Source organism: Lepus europaeus, chromosome 22, assembly GCF_033115175.1.
Source record: "Lepus europaeus isolate LE1 chromosome 22, mLepTim1.pri, whole genome shotgun sequence".
NCBI classification, from domain to species: Eukaryota; Metazoa; Chordata; class Mammalia; order Lagomorpha; family Leporidae; genus Lepus; species Lepus europaeus.
Window position 1 is genome coordinate 26,547,907 of NC_084848.1, and position 21,360 is coordinate 26,569,266.

Genomic DNA, 21,360 nt, shown 5'->3' on the forward strand with positions numbered 1-21,360 from the left:
TAAGACAGCCAATTCTATTCCTTTAACAGACTGTGGCATATTTACACCACAGACTATTGTACAGGAAAGGAATGAATAAACGACTGGTGCAAACAACACAGATAAATAATACAATGGAAATGAAAGATATCAGACTCAAGAGTACATACAGTCTGATTTAATCCCACACATACAATACATCCAGGCAAAATTAAATACACACCAACACACACACATCACATCTACAGGAGACATATATAGCACCAGAAGGCAAAGAAGTATTTTTTATATTAATCAAAACATTCCACTCACCATCAGTACTGGAATAAACAGACTGTGGTATATTCATACAACACAATATTGTCCAGGAATGAGAATGAACCAACCACCACAACATACACTATGGATGACTCTCATGATAATACAGTGTCAAGTGAAACATTCAAAAGAATAATGTAGGGGAAGGAGGTGTATTTAGCTTAGCAGCTAAGAGGCCAGTGGAGACACCAGCATCCCATACAGGTGTACACAGGTTCAGTACCTGGCTCCAGTAATTGGTCACTACCACCTACATGAAAGACCTACATTGAGTTCCTGGTTCCTGATTTGGCTCAGCCCAGTCCTGGCTGTCATGGGCATTTGAGGAGTAAACCAGAGGATGAGATTTCTCCATCTGTCTCTCTGCCTTTCATATAAAAATAAGTAAATGAAAAAGTTTAAAAGAAATACGTACAGAACGTAAGATTCCATAAATACAAAATTCACAGATGGGTAATTTGTGGTGTAAAAAAATCAGTTTGTTGGCTATCTTCAAGTGGGAAAAAATAGCAGAGGATGCTGTGTTTGGCACTAGCAATTTGTTTCCTTCACTAAGTAGTGATAATATGGGCATGTCTGTTTTGCTAAAATTCACTGAGCTGTATGCTTGAGAACATACACTACTCTACATTATCCTTCAATAAGTAACTTTAATTATTGAAAGCTAAAATGCTCTAGGAAGCCAACATCCATGATGGGACAGTTTCCTGGACAACAGTAGTCTTCTGGAAGACTCGGTGAATCCAACAGTGAGTGCTTATGTGCACACACACAGTCAAAACAGCTGCCCTGCAAGTTCAACAAGTGGTGCACCATTTACATGCCATGCAATTTGACTTTCTGAAACCTCCAGTTTTTAGAAGGCAGACTAGAGCTGGATTTTGCAATAATTCAAAACAACTGAAGTACTTTATTTTAATAACATGTTATTAGTAAATCAGTTTGGCCATGTTCTCAATTCTTATTTTTTCTACCTAACATTTTATAAAAAAAATGAGTGACTTACAGTATTAGTTATGTGTTTATAGCAAAATCAGACTCAACTAATGAAGTTCACAATTTTCCTTAAGAGTGTGAATTATTCTTAACTTCTTTCACTCAATAACCAACTTCCTGCTGGGGTGTATGTGTGTGTATGTACTGGGGGGGATGGCTGGTTACACAGGAGAAGAAAAGGGACTATGTTTAGGTAACAGTCAAAAACTGTACTCTCCAAGAATTCAGTAACCACGAAGTAGAAGTGTGATACAAATGGCAATGACTTAAGCTAGCTTGGGGAAAGGTTTTCAAAACAAGAGGGACAATACAAGCAGAATTCATCTCAAGGACCAAAAAAGACATCCTTATCAAAGTTGTAGTTGAAAAAGCTACACATACATAGAACAACATAATCAATATTTCACCAAGATTTCAGCAGACTAAAATGTTGGCCCAAAATTAGTTAGATAAAACATAAAGATGTCAGGGCTGACACTGTGGTGCAGTAGGCTAAGCCTGTGGCTGTGATGCTGGCATCCCATATGGGAGACCATTCGTCCTGGCTGTTCTTCTGACCCAGCTCTGGTAGGGCCTGGGAAAGCAGTAGAAGATGGCCCAAGTCCTTGGGCCCCTGTACCTGCAGGGGAGACCTGGAAGAAGCTCTTGGCTCTTGGCTTCGGATCAGCCTAGCTCCGGCCATTGTGACCATCTAGGGAGTGAACCAGCGGATGGAAGAACTTTCTCTCTGTTTCTCCTTCTCTCTGTCTGTAACTCTGCCTCTCAAATAAATTAAAATATTCTTTTTTTAAAAAACTTTTTTTTTTTTTGACAGGCAGAGTGGACAGTGAGAGAGAGAGATAGAGAGAAAGGTCTTCCTTTTGCCGTTGGTTCACCCTCCAATGGCCGCCGCGGCTGGCGCGCTGCGGCCGGCGCACTGCGCTGATCCGATGGCAGGAGCCAGGTGCTTCTCCTGGTCTCCCATGGGATGCAGGACCCAAGCACTTGGGCCATCCTCCACTGCCCTCCCAGGCCACAGCAGAGAGCTGGCCTTGAAGAGGGGCAACCGGGACAGAATCCAGTGCCCCGACCGGGACTAGAACCCGGTGTGCCGGAGCCGCAAGCGGAGGATTAGCCTAGTGAGCCGTGGCGCCAGCCATAAATTAAAATATTCTAAAAAAATGTAAAGATGTCTGGCCAGCGCTGTTGCTCAATAGGCTAATCCTCCGCCTGTGGCGCCGGCACACCGGGTTCTAGTCCCAGTTGGGGTGCCAGATTCTGTCCCGGTTGCCCCTCTTCCAGTCCAGCTCTCTGCTGTGGCCCGGGATGGCAGTGGAGGATGGCCCAAGTGCTTGGGCCCTGCACCCGCATGGGAGACCACGAGGAAGCACCTGGCTCCTGGCTTTGGATCAGCGCAGTGCGCCAGCCACAGCACACCGGCCCTAACGGCCAATTGGGGGGTGAACCAAAGGAAGGAAGACATTTCTCTATCTAACTCTGCCTGTCAAAAAAAAAAAAAAAAATCTAAAGATGTCAACTATTGGGAAAAACAAACAAAAGCAAACAGAAATAAACCATACAAGTTCAGGTGTAAGAACAGCCAATGTAGGTGCTGGCACTGTGGCACAGCAGGAAAGCTGCCACCCGTGATGCTGTCTGCCATATGAGCATCAGTTCAAGGTCCTGGCTGTTCTGCTTCCAATCCAGCTCCCTGCTAATAAATGTGGGAAAGCAGTGAAAGACGGCCCAAGTGCTTGGGCCCCTGCTACCCTCCTTAGGAGACCTGGGTGGAGTTTCAGATTCCTGATTTCGGTCTAGCCCAACCCCAGCCAATGCAGCCACTTGGGGAGTACACCAATGAATATAGAATCAATCAATCTCTTTGTCACTTTGCCATTCAAATAAATAAATCTTAAAAAAATAGCTAATGTGAAAAAGATCTGGGAAGCCAAATTGATATAAAGGTTCTACATGAGTCAACACTGTGTGAGCACTGGCCAACAAGTAGACAAAGTTAAGGAAACTCATTTAAGATCTGCGTAAAAAATAAACATTCCAGAAAATTATCAACGACTTACATGGCAGTGTTCCTTTTCACAGTGCCAATGTTTAAACACAATCTATCAAGCACTTGTCACAGGAAGTGTGAAGGGCTTAAAAGTGGATCAAGAGGCCTTGGATTCTAATCCCATCTCAATCATTTATTAACTATGTCATCTGGAGCAATTTATTTATATCCTCTCCAAATCTCAGCTTTCCTTATCTAGTAACCTCATGAGATCACTGAGAGGAATTAATAAGGTGACACATGCAAGACCCAGCATGACAAACTAAAATGCAATCCAAATGTGGGTTGCCATGGAGGGATATAGCAGACAAATGCTAAAATCCTTCTAGCACTGAGATTAACTTTACCTCTGAAGTAACAAAAAACTTAAAATAGGTCCTAAATTTATAAAACCAAGACTTGGTAGGCAAAGAGAGAAAACACTAAAAAAACAGAAATCAAGGGAGCAAGATATATGTTTCAAGAAGTAGTAAGAAGGTACTTCTTTGATAGCGAATTAGTCATCAGATCTGAGAGGTAATGCTCAATCCAGAAGACAGATACAAATTCAAATCTAGAAAATGCACACAGCAAATAAATCAAGACTAAAACAGTGTTTGTAATCACTGATAGTATGAGTCTGAACCATGGCATTAAACATACTGCTGAATGGTGCTTTGGCTTAGGGTCCCTCGAGACAACTCCATCTAGGTGTAGACTCAGGTTCTCCTCTCCTGGAGCTGTGATCCCAGTGGACTAAGTCATCCAATCCTCTCAGCTCCAGCTTGCAGCTGTGGTGTAAGCTGCCTAGCTCACAAGATGCTGAGAGGACTCCCAAGAGGTAACAATGTGTGAAATCTCCAGCAAGGCTCCTTAGCTCACAGAGGAATTCATGCTGACTGCCCCTAACTTTCTCTCAGCTTTGTTTTTGGATGGAGGTTTGCACCAAGATGTACTCAGAATTATAAACTTGTCTGGAAACAACCAAATGCTAAAAAATAGGTTTTAAATTAAAAATTATGCACAGACGCACTATTACTGAAATGGAAAGCTACATAATGAATAAGCAGAAAAAGTAATTTATAAAACATTGTACACAGAATGATCCCATTTCATGACCTATTGTTTAATGATTATCTCCTGATGGGGAATTAGGTGACTTTCACTCTTTTCCTAGGATGTCTGAATTTTGTATAAGGAATATATATTTTTACCATAACTACAACTAGTAAAAAAAAAATCTGATTAAAAAAACAGTATTTTTCTATATAGGAATTATCATTTAGGTAAATGGGGAGAAAAATATTTTTAAAAACTTGAAAAAAATGAATTTAATGCTTTTAACTGATAAAGAGAAAAAAACTTAGAAATCACTGATTTCTTGTCTTTTCTACACAAAGATGTAGTTCAGTTGGAAGAGAAACATCTCCCTAATTGAGGAAAATATAAAAGATGTATGTTCTGTGGGAAGCAGAGATTTTGTCTGGTTACATTTAGTGCTGTAAGCACAGAACAGGAACTTAATAAACATTTGCTGAACAAATGGAGAAAAATAAAGTCCTATTTACTCTTACACTAAATTTCACTGCCTTATTTCAGTAGAATATTACTTAATTCATCTTCATCTCTAAAAACTGGCACATTATCTAACAAATAGTATTTGTCAATTCAATTATCACATAAATGAAAACAAAAAAATCAATGAATAAAAATTTTTGAAGCTGAAAAGTCAGTAAGGATAAGCATTACTCTAAAACACTACATTCTGGACTGTAATCCCTACATATATGATAAAAGCAGCCATATCAAAGAAATCATTTCTGTAACACATTGTCACGTCTAGTAAATGAGCAATACCAACATCTGTAAACCAGAAGTATACATAAAATACAAAGACTAAAAATTGTAAAAATGAAGTTTTTGATTCCCTCAAAGCCTATGTGCCCTAAGTCCACAAAATAACCAAATCCAAGGGAAAAAAAAGTAGACCTACCTTGGGCCTCTTGGACCTTCCAAGTAACTGCTTCTAGGAGGATCTGGAAGCAGTCCACCTGACCTCACTGGCATGTCCTTGGCCGCAGTGATCGGCTGAGATGGAGCTGCTGAAGATTCCCCAAGTCCTTGCTCAGATGAGAATGAGCTGTACGGTAGAGTAGACTTGCTCAGAGGACCTTTAGAATTCACTTGTTCTGACTGCAATGGAGGATGGTAAGCTGAAGGTGGGGCTGAACCAAAAGACACAGGAGTGGGAAGCAGTGCTGGTCTAGGTTTCTCTGGATGCTGTGAGCTCTGAGAACCGGAGGCTGGTGGAATTGGGGCTGTTGTTAATGGAGGAGGTATCCCTTGTGGAACTCCAGGAGGAGGTATTCCTGGAGGAGGTGTAGCTGAAGACAACGGCGGGAGGGGTAAAACAGGGGGTGGTGCCGATGAAGAAAGAGATGGTGGGGGGAGAACTGGTGGCGGCCCTGCAGAAGAGAGGGAAGGCGGGGGAAGAACTGGAGGTGGCCCTGCTGAAGAGAGAGATGGAGGTACCCCTGGGGGAGGCACAGAGGCTGGTAGAGAAGGTGGCATCACAGGCGGGGGCATGCCAGGAGGTGGCACGCTTGTCGGCAGGGCAGGAGGCATCACTGGGGGGGGCAATGATGGCGGCAATACAGGAGGGGGCATTGTGGGTAAAGGTGGCGGCATCTGAGAATATGGGACAAAAGGAGGTGGCATTGACATGTTCCCCATATACTGGTTCTTCACATTCTGAAATGAACTGACTCTCTCCTGGAGATAGTTCTGAGTGGCCTTCATATGCCCCTGCCATGTTTTCCACTGCTTCTCATACTCCTGAAGTTGATCCTTATGAGGATAGGAATGGAGCTGCTCCTCCCACAGCTGAAACTCTCGCTCCCATTCTTGGTAGAGATGTTGAAACTGCTGCTGCTGCATCTCATAATGCCGCAGCTGCACATCTACAGACATGGTCTACAAATAAAAGAATAAAATTATGTCAAGACATTCACTTAAGAGAATTAATCACAAAGGAAAACGTTAATGAACCAAAGGCATACACAGACTTAGGGAATCAGAACATGAAAGACTTTAGCAGGCTAAGGGTAAGCTTGTTAAATCCTTTTAGTGATAGCCGGCGCCGCGGCTCACTTGGCTAATCCTCTGCCTGCGGCGCCTGCACCCTGGGTTCTTGTCCTGGTTGGGGCGCCAGATTCTGTCCCGGTTGCTCTTCTTCCAGTCCAGCTCTCTGCTGTGGCCCGGGAAGGCAGTGGAGGATGGCCCAAGTGCTTGGGCCTTGCACCCACATGAGAGACTGGGAAGGAAACGCCTGGCTCCTGCCTCCTATCTTCAGATCTGTGCAGCACGCCGGCCGTAGCGGCCATTTGGGGGCTGCACCAACGGAAAAGAAGACCTTTCTCTCTGTCTCTCTCACTCACTGTCTAACTTTGCCTGTCAAAAAAAAAAAAAAAAGAAATCCTTTTAGTGATGATCATGCTTCTTTCTTCCTTAGCTTCTTTATCACAGGTTTGGAAAACCCAACCAAACACTAAAGAAATACCTATATCAGTAGTAAGTATTTATCAAGTTGTTAATATCAATGTAAGTCATTTTAAGAACTGAAAAATGATCTATTATTATAGGTCTAGATACATGATTATGCACCTAAGATGCAAGATAAACAGGTATCTAAGTCACCTTATCTTTTTAATACATAAAACTATTTAAGATTTATTTATTCATTTTGAAAGTCAAAGTTATGGGGCCGGTGCTGTGGCACAGTGGATTAAAGCTCTGGTCTGCAGCACCAGCATCCCAAATGGGCACAGGTTCGAGTCCCGGCTGCTCCACTTCCCATCCAGCTCTTTGCTGTGACCTGGGAAAGCAGTAGAAGATGGCCCAAGTCCTTGGGCCTCTGCACCTGCATGGGAGACTCGGAAGAAGCTCCTGGCTCCTGGCTTTGGATTGGCTCAGCTCCAGCCATTGCAACCATCTGGGGAGTGAACCAGCAGATGGAAGACCTCCCTCCCTCTCTCTCTGCCTCTCAAATAAATAAATAAATAAATATTTTTTTTAAATGTCAGAATTACAGAGAAAGAGGGAGAGACAGAGAGATCTTCCATCTGCTGTTCACTTCCCAGATGGCCACAATGGTCAGTGTTGGGCCAGGCCAAAGCCAGGAAATTCATCTGGGTCTCTCACACAGGTGGCCAGAGGCCCAAGCACTTCTGCTGCTTTTCCCAGGCCACTGTAGGGAGCTTGAATGGAAGTGGAACAGCAGAGACAGGAACTGGCACCCATATAAGATGCCAGTGTTGCAGGTAGCAGCTCTTACCCATTATGCTATAATGTGGGCCCCACAAAACTATTTATTTAACAGGCAGCAAGGGGGCTGGTGCTGTAGTGCAGTAGGTTAACCTGACTTCTGCAGTGCCAGCATCCCATATGGGTGCCAGTTCAAGTCCCGGATACTCCGCTTCCAATCCAGCTCCCTGCTAATGTGCTTGGGGAAAGCAGAAGAGGATGCCCCAGGTCCTTGGGCCCTGCACCCATGTGGGAGACCCAGAAGATCCTACTGGTTCCTGGCCCAGCCCTGGCAGCCATTTGGGGAGTGAACCAGCAGATGGAAGATCTCCCTCTTGTCTCTCCCTCTCTCTTTCTCTCTGTAACTCTGCCTTTCAAATAAATAAAAGGCAGTGAGACAAAACAGAGTGAAGACAAAGAGAGTGAGAACACACTCCCATATGCTGCTTCACTCCCCAGATGTCAACAAAGGGTGGAGCAGAGCAGAAGCCAGGAGCCACAAATGCCATCCAGGTATCCCACATAAGGGCTAGGGACTCCATCACTTGAGCCATCCATGCTGCCTCCCAAGGTCTGCATTATCAGCAAGCTAGAGTCAAGAACTAGAGCTGGGTGTCAAACGCAGGTAATACGTGTGGAACATGGGCATCTTAACCACTAAGCTGAATGCCAGCATCTTACTTTCATTATCTTTTATGGCACATCTGTTTAGATTTTTTTGGTGAGGGTTGTTTTTGGTCTTTTTGGTATATTTATTTTCTTAGTTGTTAACGTAGTGATCTGTTGCAAAATACAAGTAAACTTGAAGTTATGTGATAAAATGCTCTGGTTCTTAAATCCCTTAGCAGTAGTACTCTAGCATCTGCCCTAGGCTGACATGATTAGGAGACTTCACCATAGCTACCTCACTCCGTTCCCCCAGGCAACTAGACATATAACTACTTGGGCAACCCCTGGGAAATAACTAACTGTCAACACCAGGCATCTTCAGTTTTTCACATTCAAATATCTTGCAGGAATAACAAATCCTTAAATGTCTTGGGGCAACTTCCCACTTGTCAGCTCTGGAAGCACTCGCCTGCATATGCGGTGGCTGCTGTATAATCTGCTGGTACTGCTGCAGGATCTGCTGTAACTGAGTGTGCTTCTGCATTATTCCCTGATACTGGAAGCCGACTCGATGCTGCTGGTGCTGCTGCCAGTGTGCTGCTGCAGCCTGCAACTGTTTTAACCTGGCATCTTCTTCTGGGTCCTCAGACTAAAGATAAAAATAGACTTTTATGTAACAAAAAACAATCAAATTAACATTTCACAAATGTGTTATAAAGTTCAGAATCGCTACAACTCAGGCTTGGTTGAGAACAGCTGTTCTAAAACTCCTAGCTCCATCTATTCTGTTATAATGGATACTAATAAAGAGGAGTTAAGCAAGTCCATAGTCCTCACTGTGACAATCATTTCACTTTTCCTATTTCCCCAGGAGAAAGTGAACCTACAGTGAGTCTTTTTCACTTTAGAAGAAATTTCTTCTTGTTGGGGAGTCACTTTTCACCAATGGAATACAATGCAATCATTATGGATCAATACAGTTTCATTTAAGATTTTGAGAGAACAATGACCTTTGGCCCAACATGACAATTTTCCACGTGCCAGTCACTATTCTGTGTGACAAAGATGATCACATTTAATCTTTCAGCAACTCTCTAAGAGGCTACTAGTTGAATAAGTGCTTGTTTCAGATGAGAACACTGAAGCCCAGAATGGTTAACTAACTTATTTGAGTCACCACCAGCAAGTAGCAGGGCCTGGACTGCAGCCTGGACAGCTGAAGCTCTTTAACCGCTGCCTGTACTGTCATTATGACCATACGCTGGCACCTCCCTCTGAATGAGAACATTCAGAAGACTTTCTCATTCTTCACTCTCGCTTACACTAACAAAAAAATTCTTTTTCTAAACATGATGTAGTAGATATCTGATTACTGCACAAACAGAATTTTACCTAAACATGTGACAATACAACATCTACTTATGACAAAAGTGGACATAAATGAATAAAAAAAGAACAATTTAATAAATACCAAGTACTTTTATGGTTACCTGGGGTTCCTCAGGTGGGAGAGGAGGTGGTGCCTCCTCTTTCAGAGGTGGTAAGGGGGGCTCCTCAGATGAAGGCGGTTCTGCAACCTGACTGGTGGCAGGCACTGCCACTTCTTCTTTCACTGGCTCTGGTGCATCCTTTGTCACCACAGGACTCTTCTTGTGTCCTGGCAAATGCACTTTTGTCCTCTGCTGCAAACTGAGCAAGTGCTGTCGATACCAATACTGCTGTTGTTCCTATAAACAGAAACCATCTTTAAGAATCCTAATTGACAGGCATCTATCCTTGCAACTTAGTAGTAACAGGAAACCACATCTGTATTTGAGTTCATTTGTTTATGTATATAATAAAAGGCAAAGTTAGTCTGACAGAGACAGACAGGTTAATAAAATCTTAATAAAAAGCTTCAGAAAATTTTCAGTTTCTCTCCCAAACTTACACATTTAATTCAGCATACTTCTTCACTCTCTTTTTTAAGATTTACTTATTTGAAATGGCTGCAGCAGGGCTGATATGAAGCCAGGAGCTTCCTCCGGGTCCCCCATGCAGGGTGCTGGATTGGAAGCAGAGCAGCCAGGACTCGAACTGGCACCCAAATGGGATGCCGGAACTGCAGGTGGTGGCATTACCCGCTATGCACAGCACCAGCCCTTCTTTACTCTCTTAAAACTTGCTTTTGGAGGTTAACACAGTCTTTTTGCTGAGTGATCAGAGTAAATCCTTTCAATTTTCAGAACTACTTTTTTTTTTTTGTAATGTTTATTTATTTTATTTGGGAAGCAGAAAGAGAATGTTCTTCCATCTGCTGGCTCACTTCCCAATTGCCCAGAAACCAGGAACTCAAATCCAGATCTCCCATGTGGGAGGTAGGAACTCAACTACTTATCACCTGCTGTCGCCCAGAGTATGCATTAGCAGTAAGTTGAAATCAAGAGCAGAACTGGGCTTGAAACCAAGGCATTCTGAGATTGGATGCAGGCATCTTAACCACCATGCCAAACACTCCCTCTAATTGTTTCTAAACTACCTTTCAGTTTCTACAGATTTATCCACAGGGGTCTCTCTTCTTTTGATCACTTCCAGTGCTCCTCTCTCAATTTTATTTATGTATTTATTTGCAAGTCAGAGAGATAAAAGGAGAGAAACAGAGAACCCATCTACTGGTTCACTCCCCAAATGGCCACAACAACCAGGACTAGGTCAGGCCAAAACCAGAAATGGGAAACTCAATCCAGGTCTCTCACATGAGTGACAGGAAAATACAAACTTCAAATTCTTGAGCTATCACTGCTGCTTTCCAGGCTCCATTAGCAGGAAGTTGAAGTCAGGAGTGAGAGAGGATATTGAACTCAAGTACTTCAATATGGAACTTGGCCATCTTTATTTATTTATTTTATTTGAAAGGCAAATACTACCTTCTGGTTCACTCCCCAAATGCTCACAACAGCCAAGGCTGGGCCAGACCAAAGTCAGGAGCCTATAACTCAATCTGGATATCCCATATGGGTGGCAAAGACCCAAGTATTTGAGCCATCACCATTGTCTGCCAGGATGAGAATTAGCAGAAAGCTGTGATCTGAAGCAGAGCCAGGGCTCAAACCCACACACTCCCATGTGGGGTATGGGTATGGTCCACCCTAACTTACCTTTTAATTCCATTTTCCCAAAATTTTTTGAAGAACCTTTGTACATTATTTTTACAGCCTCAGCTTTATCTTCCTAATTATATTGCAATTTAATTTTCTGGAACCCTGCTTTACACCTCCATTTAAAAAAAATACAGGGGCCGGAGCTGTGGAGCAGCAGGTTAAAGCCCTGGCCTGAGGCGCCGGCATCCCTTATGGGCGCCGGTTCTAGTCCTGGCTGCTCCTCTTCCAATCCAGCTCTCTGCTATGGCCTGGGATAGCAGTAGAAGATGGCCCAAGTCCTTGGGCCCCTGCACCCGTGTGGGAGACCTGGAAGAATCTCTTGGCTCCTGGCTTCGGATAGGCGCAGCTCTGGCTGTTGCGGCCATCTGGGGAGTGAACCAGCGGATGGGAGACTTCTCTCTCTGTCTCTACCTCTCTCTGTAACTCTGACTTTCAAATAAATAAAAAACAAAATCTTTAGGCCGGCGCCGTGGCTCAATAGGCTAATCCTCCGCCTTGCGGCGCCGGCACACTGGGTTCTAGTCCCGGTCGGGGCACCGATCCTGTCCCGGTTGCCCCTCTTCCAGGGCAGCTCTCTGCTGTGGCCAGGGAGTGCAGTGGAGGATGGCCCAAGTGCTTGGGCCCTGCACCCCATGGGAGACCAGGAGAAGCACCTGGCTCCTGCCATCGGATCAGCGCGGTGCACCAGCCGCAGCGCACCAACCGCGGCGGCCACTGGAGGGTGAACCAACGGCAAAAAGGAAGACCTTTCTCTCTGTCTCTCTCTCTCTCACTGTCCACTCTGCCTGTCAAAAAAAAAAAAAAAAAAAAAAAATCTTTAAAAAATAAATAAATAAATACAAACAATATGTTCAGTGTGGAAAAATATTAGAAAATACAAACTTCATTATTTATAGATTCTGTACTTGTGAATTTGCCTACTTGCAAAGACTTATTTCTAATCCCAAAATCAATACTCACTGAGCTTTTTTAGGTATTTAGGAAAATACAAAAGGCCGCAAAAACCATGTGTGGCCTGGAGCACAGCGATGCCCTGGCTTCTGTCCCAGCTCTCCTGCTATAGGTAAGCATTCATTCTATGGTCTACTCAGTGCCGCACTTTCCACACCTGCTGCTGGTTCTGCTGTTGAAAATGGCCCATGGGGGCCAGTGCTGTGGCGCAGTGGGTTAACGCCCTAGCCTGAAGCACCGGCATCCCAAATGGGCGCCGGCACCGGTTCATGTACCAGCTGCTCTTCTTCTGATCCAGCTCTCTGCTATGGCCTGGGAAAGCAGTAGAAGATGGCCCAAGTCCTTGGGCCCCTGCACCCACCTTGGAGACCGGGAAGAAGCTCCTGGCTCCTGGCTGGCTTCGAATCGGCGCAGCTCTGGCTGTTGCGGCCATTTGGGGAGTGAACCAACGGAGTGTAGACCTTTCTGTCTCTCCCTCTCACTGTCTGTAACTCTACCTCTCAAATAAATAAAATTAAAAGAAAAAAAAAGAAAAAGAAAATGGCCCTCAAGCACAGCACTGAGGGGCTGCCCCATGTTCCTAAGGGCAAGAAGACTGTGATGCTTCATGAATAAAATGCATGTTAGGTCAGCTTTCTTCAGCACTGCTGGCCATAAGGTTCCAGGTTAATATACTTTTTAAAAAAGATATAATAATGAACCTTTAAATAGAAACACCTATAAACAAGAATATGTATTGACTGGTTCATGAAAAGATGACTAGAGACCCATAGGAATCTAACCTTGTAATTCCACAGAAGCGATGGTTCAGGGGGCCAGCGTTACGATGCAGGGGGTAAAGCCACAGCTTGCAACACCAGCATACCTGACAGCCCAAGTGCTTGGGTCCTTGCCACCCACCCAGGCTTCTGCCTTCAGCCTGGGCTAGCCCCAGCCATTGTGGCCATTCAGGGAGTGAACCAGTTAACAGAAGCTCGCTGTCTCTTTCAAAGAAATACATAAATCATTTTTTAAAAAATATAAGGTGTAATGACTAGGTAATAATTCAGAACACAAATATCTCAAATAAAGAATATTTTTTAAAAACTTATAACCAAAACAAAGGAAAAAATGGAATGTTCAAATAAGTACCAACTAATTAAAATCTCACCCCTCAGAAAAAAACTGCAGAATCTTTATTATCCTATTCATTATAAAATCCTCCAGTTGCATGAGGAAAAACAAAAGTTGTCTTAGTAGGGGGCTGGCGCTGTGGCTTAGCAGGTAAAGCTGCCACCTGCAGTGCTGGCATCTTATATGGGCACCAGTTCGGGTCCTGGCTGCTCCACCTTCGATCCAGCTCTCTGCTATGGCCTGGGAAAGCAGTAGAAGGTGCCCAAGTCCTTGGGTCCCTGCACCTGTGTGGGAGACCAAGAAGAAGCTCCCGGCTCAGCTCTGGCCATTGTCGCCATCTGGGGAGTGAACCAGCAGATGGAAGTCCCCGCCTCCCCCCCCCCCCCCCCCGTCTCTGTCTCTCTGTAGCTCTGCCTTTCAAATAAATAAATAAATCTTTAAAAAAAAGTATGTAGAATTAAAATGTTTTCAATCTTCTTCCATTATTTTAAGATACTAAAACTATCATTAGGCTTATCTTTTAGCTTTTAAAAAATGTGTTCTTTCAAATAGAAGTTTAAAGTTTCCTTCGTTTTAGTTGCTTTGATAGTAACCCTAAGAGATACAAAGATGCAAGCTTTTGCAAACTAGCAGCCAACAGCTCAAGAGATGGCACAGGGCTAGACTCCTTCCTCATCAATTTGTACCCACCTATTCTCATGCTTCCCATCTTTGTCTCAGGGGCAGTTCAGGGTTAAGTACTTGTTGATTCACTGATAATATGCTTTGTAAGTCAGTATCTATTTAGTAAGAACTTTCTACGCGGGAACCAGATCTAATTCAATCCTACAACTAAACTTCAGCACAATTCTGAAGCTCTACAAATGAATACTGATGCCATCAGTCAGAAAAGTCCTTGGTGACCCCAAGAGAAGGTTGATTATCTCTGCTACACAAAGAAAAAAAAATGAGCCTGAGTTTCTTGATGACAGCAGACAAGGAGTCAGTTCTGAATGTCCCATTGTCTCAGACAACTCCATCTCACAGGGGTTCACAGGTAGAGGAAAATCAGGACATCTGTCACATTTAAAAAAAACCTGAATGAAGGGATTAAAATGTCCTACAAATATTATCCTACAAATAATATTACTAAAGAAGATGGTAAATTATCCAGAAAACACTTACTGTCTGCTTGCTACCAGCACAGCAATAAACTAGCTGCTAAATGATTTCCAGAGTGGGGAAAAGTAAAGGAGGAGGCTGTTTGTGTGTAATGTTCTAAAGAGTCACTCTGGAAAGTTCCCTTGCCTATACAAGTTGATTATTATAAAGGCCTGTAATACTGAATGCTCTGTCTTATATTCTAAAACAAAGAGAAAAACCTCGTAAGATAATAAACTAGATTACCATTTTAGAAATTCATTAAGAACATTTGACCTAAATTATTTTTTGAGGTTCACATTCTACTCAGGAAATTGGGATCACAAGATACACTAAGTCCAAATCTTTAATGAAAAAAAAAAAAATGTTGCTTTTTTTCACTTCTTCCTCCAGCTCTTGCTCTCAACTGTCATTCTCCTTCAATCCAACATCTTGCTAAAATTGTCTGTAATACTTACCATCCCCATTTCCTTACTTTCCATCATTCCTCTTATCAATGCAATATGGCTTCAGTCACCATGAAACTGCTCGTGCCAAGGTCAATACAACCTACACATCAGTAAGCTCAACAGGCACCTCCGAGGCACTCTCCTACAGGATTTGACACAGCTGACCACCCTCTTCTCCCTAGGAGGCATCTTCCCTTCACTTCTGTGGCCCTGCACCTCTTCATTTCCCATCTACATATTTGCCCTGCCTCCATTGGTTCTCCTAGCTGTTGCTATCTGGGCAGGGGTGGAGGAAGAGCTGGTCATCGTTTCTTTCTTTCTTTACAATTTGTTTATTTATTTGAGAGGCAGAGTTACAAAGAGGGAGAGAGAGGGAAGAGGGGGGAGGCAGAGGGAGGGAGAGGGAGAGGGAGAGGGAGAGAAAGAGATGTCTTCCATCTGTTGGTTTACTCCCTACATGGCCACATGGCTGGAGCTGGACTGATAGGAAGCCAGGAGCTTCTTCCACGTGGATGCAGGGGCCCAAGCACTTGGGTCATCCTCTGCTGCTTTCTCAGGAACATTAGCAGGGAAATGGATTGGAAATGGAGCAGCCGGACTCAAACTGGTGTCCACAAGGGCTGCTGGCACTGCAGGCAGAGGCTTAACCTACTACACCACAGCAACAGCGCCCACTCGATGTTTCTTAACCTCCGCTCTTACTCGGCAAGCACTGCTCAGGAGACCTCATCTATTTCTGTATTCTCACATACCTTGTTTATGCTGATGACTCACAGATCGATCATGATTTCCGGAAGTTGTTTCTAGATTCTACACCTCTATCTAACTTCCACCTGGCCTCGATATCTGAAGGACCTCAAACCCAGTATATCTAAAACTGAACTCATCATTTCCCCCTCATCCCCAGACCTGTTCCTCCTCCTCCTCAAAGTTTTCTTCCTTTAGTAAATGGGACCACCACCCACCCACAGCCCACTCCAGAAACCTAGGACTCATCCTTGATGCCTCCCTCTCCACAATGACTCAAACTCCAACTGAATTCTGGCAGCTGAAGATTTCTAGTTTTCTCACTTTTCTCCATTTTCACTAATACCAGCCAAGTCTAAACCCCTGTTATCTCTTGCCTGGTTTTCTTCAATTACATTCTCTCTAAATCACTCTTGCTCCTTTCAATCCACACTCTGCACTGCAAGCACAGTGAGCTTTCAAGTACGCCCATCTGTGACATTCACCTACACAAAAGCCTTCAATAGTTTCCTAATGCCATAAGTAAATTCTTTACAGGCCTTCCTTGACCTGGTTCATGCCCACTACTCTCTCCCGGAGCTTCAGTGAACCTTATGGAACTTAACTCTGAATTCTACTTTCTTTGGGTTTTACTTAAATATCACTTTACAAAGGAAGAACTCTTCAATTAGATTAGAGCTCCAGTATACTCAATCATTATAAAAATATTTGTTCTGGCCCGCGCTGTGGCTCAACAGGCTAATCCTCCGCCTTGCGGCGCCGGCACACTGGGTTCTAGTCCTTGTCGGGGCACCAGATTCTGTCCCGGTTGCCCCTCTTCCAGGCCAGCTCTCTGCTATGGCCCAGGAGTGCAGTGGAGGATGGCCCAAGTGCTTGGGCCCTGCACCCCATGGGAGACCAGGAGAAGCACCTGGCTCCTGCCTTCGGATCAGCGCGGTGTGCCGGCCGCGGCAGCCATTGGAGGGTGAACCAATGGCAAAAAAGGAAGACCTTTCTCTCTGTCTCTCTCTCTCTCACTGTCCACTCTGCCTGTCAAAAATTTAAAAAAAAAAAAAAATGTGTTCTGCAAGGCACTGTGAATACAACAGTGAGCTTAAAAAAACAATAGTTTACCTTTTCCAGTTCCTTATGGAAGAATCTAGTAATATTTCACATTTTATAATCCCAAAGTCTTCTGTACTTTTCTTAATTACTTATTAAATGCCTTCCTTGGGGCTGGTGCTGTGGCGTAACAGGTAAAGCCACTGCATGCAGTGCCAGCATCCCATATAAGCACCAGTTTGAGACCCAGCTGCTCTATTTCTGACCCAGCTCTCTGCTATGGCCTGGGAAAGCAGTGGAGAATGGCCCACATCGTTGGGCCCCTGCACCCACATAGGAGACCTGGGGGAGGCTCCAGGCTCCTGACTTCAGATCAGCACAGCTCCAGCCACTGTGGCCAGTTGGGGAGTGAATCAGAGGATGGAAGACCTCTCTCTCTTTCTGCCTCTCCTCTCTGTTTAACTCTGACTTTCAAATAAATAAATAAATCTTAAAAAAAATGATTCCTATTAAAAATAAGAGTGGGAGTAGGAGAGGAAAGAGATGTACAGTTCAGCACATGTTCCCTTGGACTTACCTGAGGGTGAGGCTAAAAACTTGCCATAGGACTCCAAATCCCATTAAGTTGGCAGGTACCAATCCCATCTTACTAGTTAAAGTGATCAGTTTAAGTTCATAACTGATCATAAAGATAGGATTAAGTGTCAAAGGGATCACATAAATAAGACCAAGTGTCTGCTAATAATAATTGATAGAATTAAAAAGCAGAGAACGATCAAACATGAGAAGCAGAATACACAGCAGACTCATAGATAAATGCTCTAAAAAGCACTCTGGCCTCAGAATCAGCCCTTAAGGCATTCGAATCTGGCTAAAAAGCCCATGAGAGCATTTCAGGCATGGAAAGCCAAGACACTGTGGCAAAAATGACCTACATAAAAGATCTCTGTAAGTGAGATCCTGGTGAAAAGAAGGGGCCATCAAAGAAGGAGGTACTTTTCTCTGAAGGGAGGAGAGAGGAGAGAACTTCCACTTTGATTATGGCCTGGTCTAAATAATGTCAGAGTTTGTGGACTCAAGAGGCTTCCATAGCCTTGGTAGCTCATGACAAGAGCCTCGGGTGATCACTGACATCATAAATAAGAGTGTCAATTGTTAAATCAACAACAGGAGTCACTGTGCACTTGCTCCCCATGTAGGACTTGTCCTTAATGTGTTGTACTATGAGAATTAATGGTAAAACTAGTCTTCAAACAATATTTTATACTTTGTGTGTCTGTGTGAGTGCAAATTGTTGAAATCTTTACTTAGTATAGAGTTGATCTTCTGTATATAAAGATAATTAAAAATGAATCTTAATGGAGAATGGGATGGGAGAGGGAATAGGAGGTGTGATGGTTTGGGAGTGGGAGGGTAGGTATGGGGGAAGAACCCCTATAACCCATAAGTTGTACTTATGAAAGTTTTATTTATTAAATAAAAGATTTCTATTAAAAAAAAGTTTTCCTTCACCACTGGAACAAGTCAATCACAGCAGGTACCATGTCTACCTCGTTTAGCATTTCATCTCCAATACTAAGCACCATACTTGGCACATGGTTGCCAGTTCATAAATACTTGAATATTAAATGATGTGGGCTTGTCCTGCGAGGCCTACTCTGTTGGGATGGTGAGGTGATGGTGTTCTTCAACAAGAAGCACCGGAGACAGTTTTGGTGAACATGTCCATTTATTAACAATCAGGCATAAGTTTTTATAGGGTAGGCAAAAGGGAGTAGCTAGTTCAGGGTAACAACACTAATTCTACAGAATAAAGCCAATACTGGTGCCTCTACACTTCTCCTCCAATCAGCTATGTAGCCTTCCAGGTGGTCTTATGGGTCTAGGCCACACACACACAAGCACAAGGCCCCTCAAAAGGAAGTAGGGGTGGGGGAAATGTACCTGAGGTCCCTGCCACTTGCCAGCAGTCAGGTCATGTGTGGGTCTCAATGTGCTGAGTCCTCAACTAGGGTCTTTCCTGGGAGGCATGGTGTGCCATGCCTTCTTAACCTCCTGCGAGGGCTAGGCAGGCAGTCTCCCAGCCAGGCACAGGATCACCCACATCCACCCCTCAATCCTCCCCGTTTTAGAGCAGACTATCTCTATGGTCAAAATCTCAGCCAGCAGAGCAGCCTTTCACATCAATCGGCAGATGTGACCCTGCTTAGCATGGCACAAAAAAAACCAGATCAATAAGCCACAACCCACAGTAACCACTGCTGTAGTAATCAACGCACAGGAATGGAACCAAAATTTCATGAGTCCCCACCAGTAATCAACCAGTCCCTGTATAAAGGTGGTAACTGCCAGAATAGAAACACAGGTGGCATTAAGTTTTGGGTTAAATTGAAGAGTGTCTGAGAAAACTCCCCATCCCAAGGACCCTTGATATAAGCTGACAAGTTATGATATCAAGTTTCCCAATCTAAGACTGGCACATTGGTGACACAAATATCCGTGAAGCAAACATCACACTGGAGGCACACGGTTTGACAAGGGAAACTGTGGTGATGGTCACACAAGCTACCACAGTGACAATGGATATAATAGCAGCGATGTTCAGTCCAAGGGCCCTCTTAGTCTACTCTACCAGCTGCCTGCCCGCATCCTTGAAGGGCTGGTCTCAGGGTCCAGTTCATTTACTGTGTATTTGGACAGGAAGCCAAATCGCTGGAGCCATCCTGGGACCCAGCCTCGTCATGGGCAGCCTGAGAGTTTGACGTCAGCTGCACAGATCAGCACCACCAGCAGCGAACCCATTGGATTGGGGGTGGGCATTGGGCTTGGTCCATCAGACCCTTGAGGTCCCCCCATGTCGGGAGGGAACAGGCTTCCTCCTCTTTCAGTGTCTCTTCATCAGTGGCTCATTTAGGGAAAGGTGCCGAGGTTGGCTTGTCAGAAGGTCGGCTTTCAGAGACTTGGGTCCAGGGTTTGACATTTCAGACCGGTATCCACAAAGGCTGTGGAATGATCTCTGGAAAGTCACAAGCAAAACCTTTTCCCATTGTTATAACAGGATCATTATATAACGGGACCACCAGCGGTCAGGTCATGTGTGGGTCTCAGTGTGCTGAGTAGTTGGGTGGTCAGGTTCCTCCATCAAACCAGAGGCAACTGGGTTGGGCCCATGAGGGGTCTTCAGTGTCTTACTGCTGGCAGCTCTCCACAGGGTGAGACTTGGCCCTGGATAGTTTTCCACCCGGAGGGAATTCCTCCTCTCTCAATATGGTGACATCTGTCCCTGAATCAGCTATGCCCTTGAAGACCTTACCATTAATCCAAACATGTATGTGAAGTTTGATCTGTGACTCCAGAGGAATGGTCCAGTAAGCCCCAGGGGCACCTATTTCCATTTGATTGGATTGTCCAGTTTCGGACAGCAAGACGGTCCCCCTAGGGGTGACGGGGCCAGGGGATGCCCTGATGCCTGTTTAAAGGTTTGCCCTTTGTCATACTGGGACCTACAATCCTCTGCCCAGTGATAGCCCTTCCCACAGTGAAGGCACACCGAACAGGGAGTGGAAGAGGAAGGAGAAACGGTCTGAGGAACAGGCTGTGGGGTGCGACCCAGAGAAACTGGGGCAGGGCAATTACATCGCATATGGCCCTGTGCCCCACAGCCCCAGCATATTGGGGGTCCACCTGCTCCCGCGGGGTCCTGAACCCACACCACAGCAGTCAGAGCTTGGGAAAGCATCTCTGTCTGGTCATTTAAGTGCCTGGGTGAGCTTCTCGGTTTGGGAAGAGTGCACCCCAATATCCTGACATGCTAGAATCCACTCATCTAATGACTTCAAACGCACTGGGGCAATCACACCATGGTGCGCTTTGTTTAAGCCTTCCCACACAGGTCACAGATCAGGGCCCTCTTGGCCTCTTCATGAGTGACCTTGCCCTGTACAGCCTGTACCACTCTGGTAAATAAGTCAGTAAGATCCTCAGAGGCCTTCTGACGTAGACCTTGGAGACTGACCGGAGCCCCTCCTACCGGCAGTTTACATCAAGCTCAGAGGGCACAAAGCTTTACCTGTTCAAAGAATTGCGGGGGATTCAGCCTGGATGATGGGGTCTAACCCCAGGGGCCCTCCCCCTTAAGACTCTAAAGGGCCTGGCAGGGGCCCCTAGCTCACAAATTGTGGACTGACTGCTGTTTGCATTCATCATAATAAAAGGCTCTCCATTTTAGAAAGTCCATGGGCTCCAGAGTGGCCTGCGCAAGGTCCTTCCAGTCCTGGGGGCAGTTAAGACCAACAGCTATGGGCTAGTAGTTGCTCAGTGTAGGAGGCACAAGGGCCATTTTTACATACTGCCTTGCACAGATCTTTAAGAGTGGAAATATCATAGGGATACCACTCACAGGGGCATTGAGAGGTTGGCAGAGCATTGATGGGGAAGGCCTCGGGTGAACTGACCTGAGGGGGAAGTTCAGATCCTCAGGGGGGGGGGGGGGAGTGGGCTGAAAAGCAGTGGGGAGCCAAAGCCCCACAGCGGGACACAATGGAAGTGG

General features: G+C 44.8%; 1 protein-coding gene across 3 annotated transcripts in view; it reads right to left on the reverse strand.

The window, feature by feature from the left end:
• YLPM1 (YLP motif containing 1) overlaps positions 1 to 21,360 on the reverse strand; it is an 86,255-nt gene that overhangs the window by 53,261 nt on the left and 11,634 nt on the right. For all 3 annotated transcript variants that reach the window (XM_062181722.1, XM_062181724.1, XM_062181723.1), the window contains exons 2-4: positions 9,721 to 9,957; positions 8,700 to 8,879; positions 5,313 to 6,292 (exon numbers count right to left, since the gene is read on the reverse strand). In XM_062181722.1, coding sequence (XP_062037706.1) covers positions 5,313 to 6,292; positions 8,700 to 8,879; positions 9,721 to 9,957 — 1,397 coding nt within the window. The remainder of the gene's footprint in view (positions 1 to 5,312; positions 6,293 to 8,699; positions 8,880 to 9,720; positions 9,958 to 21,360) is intronic.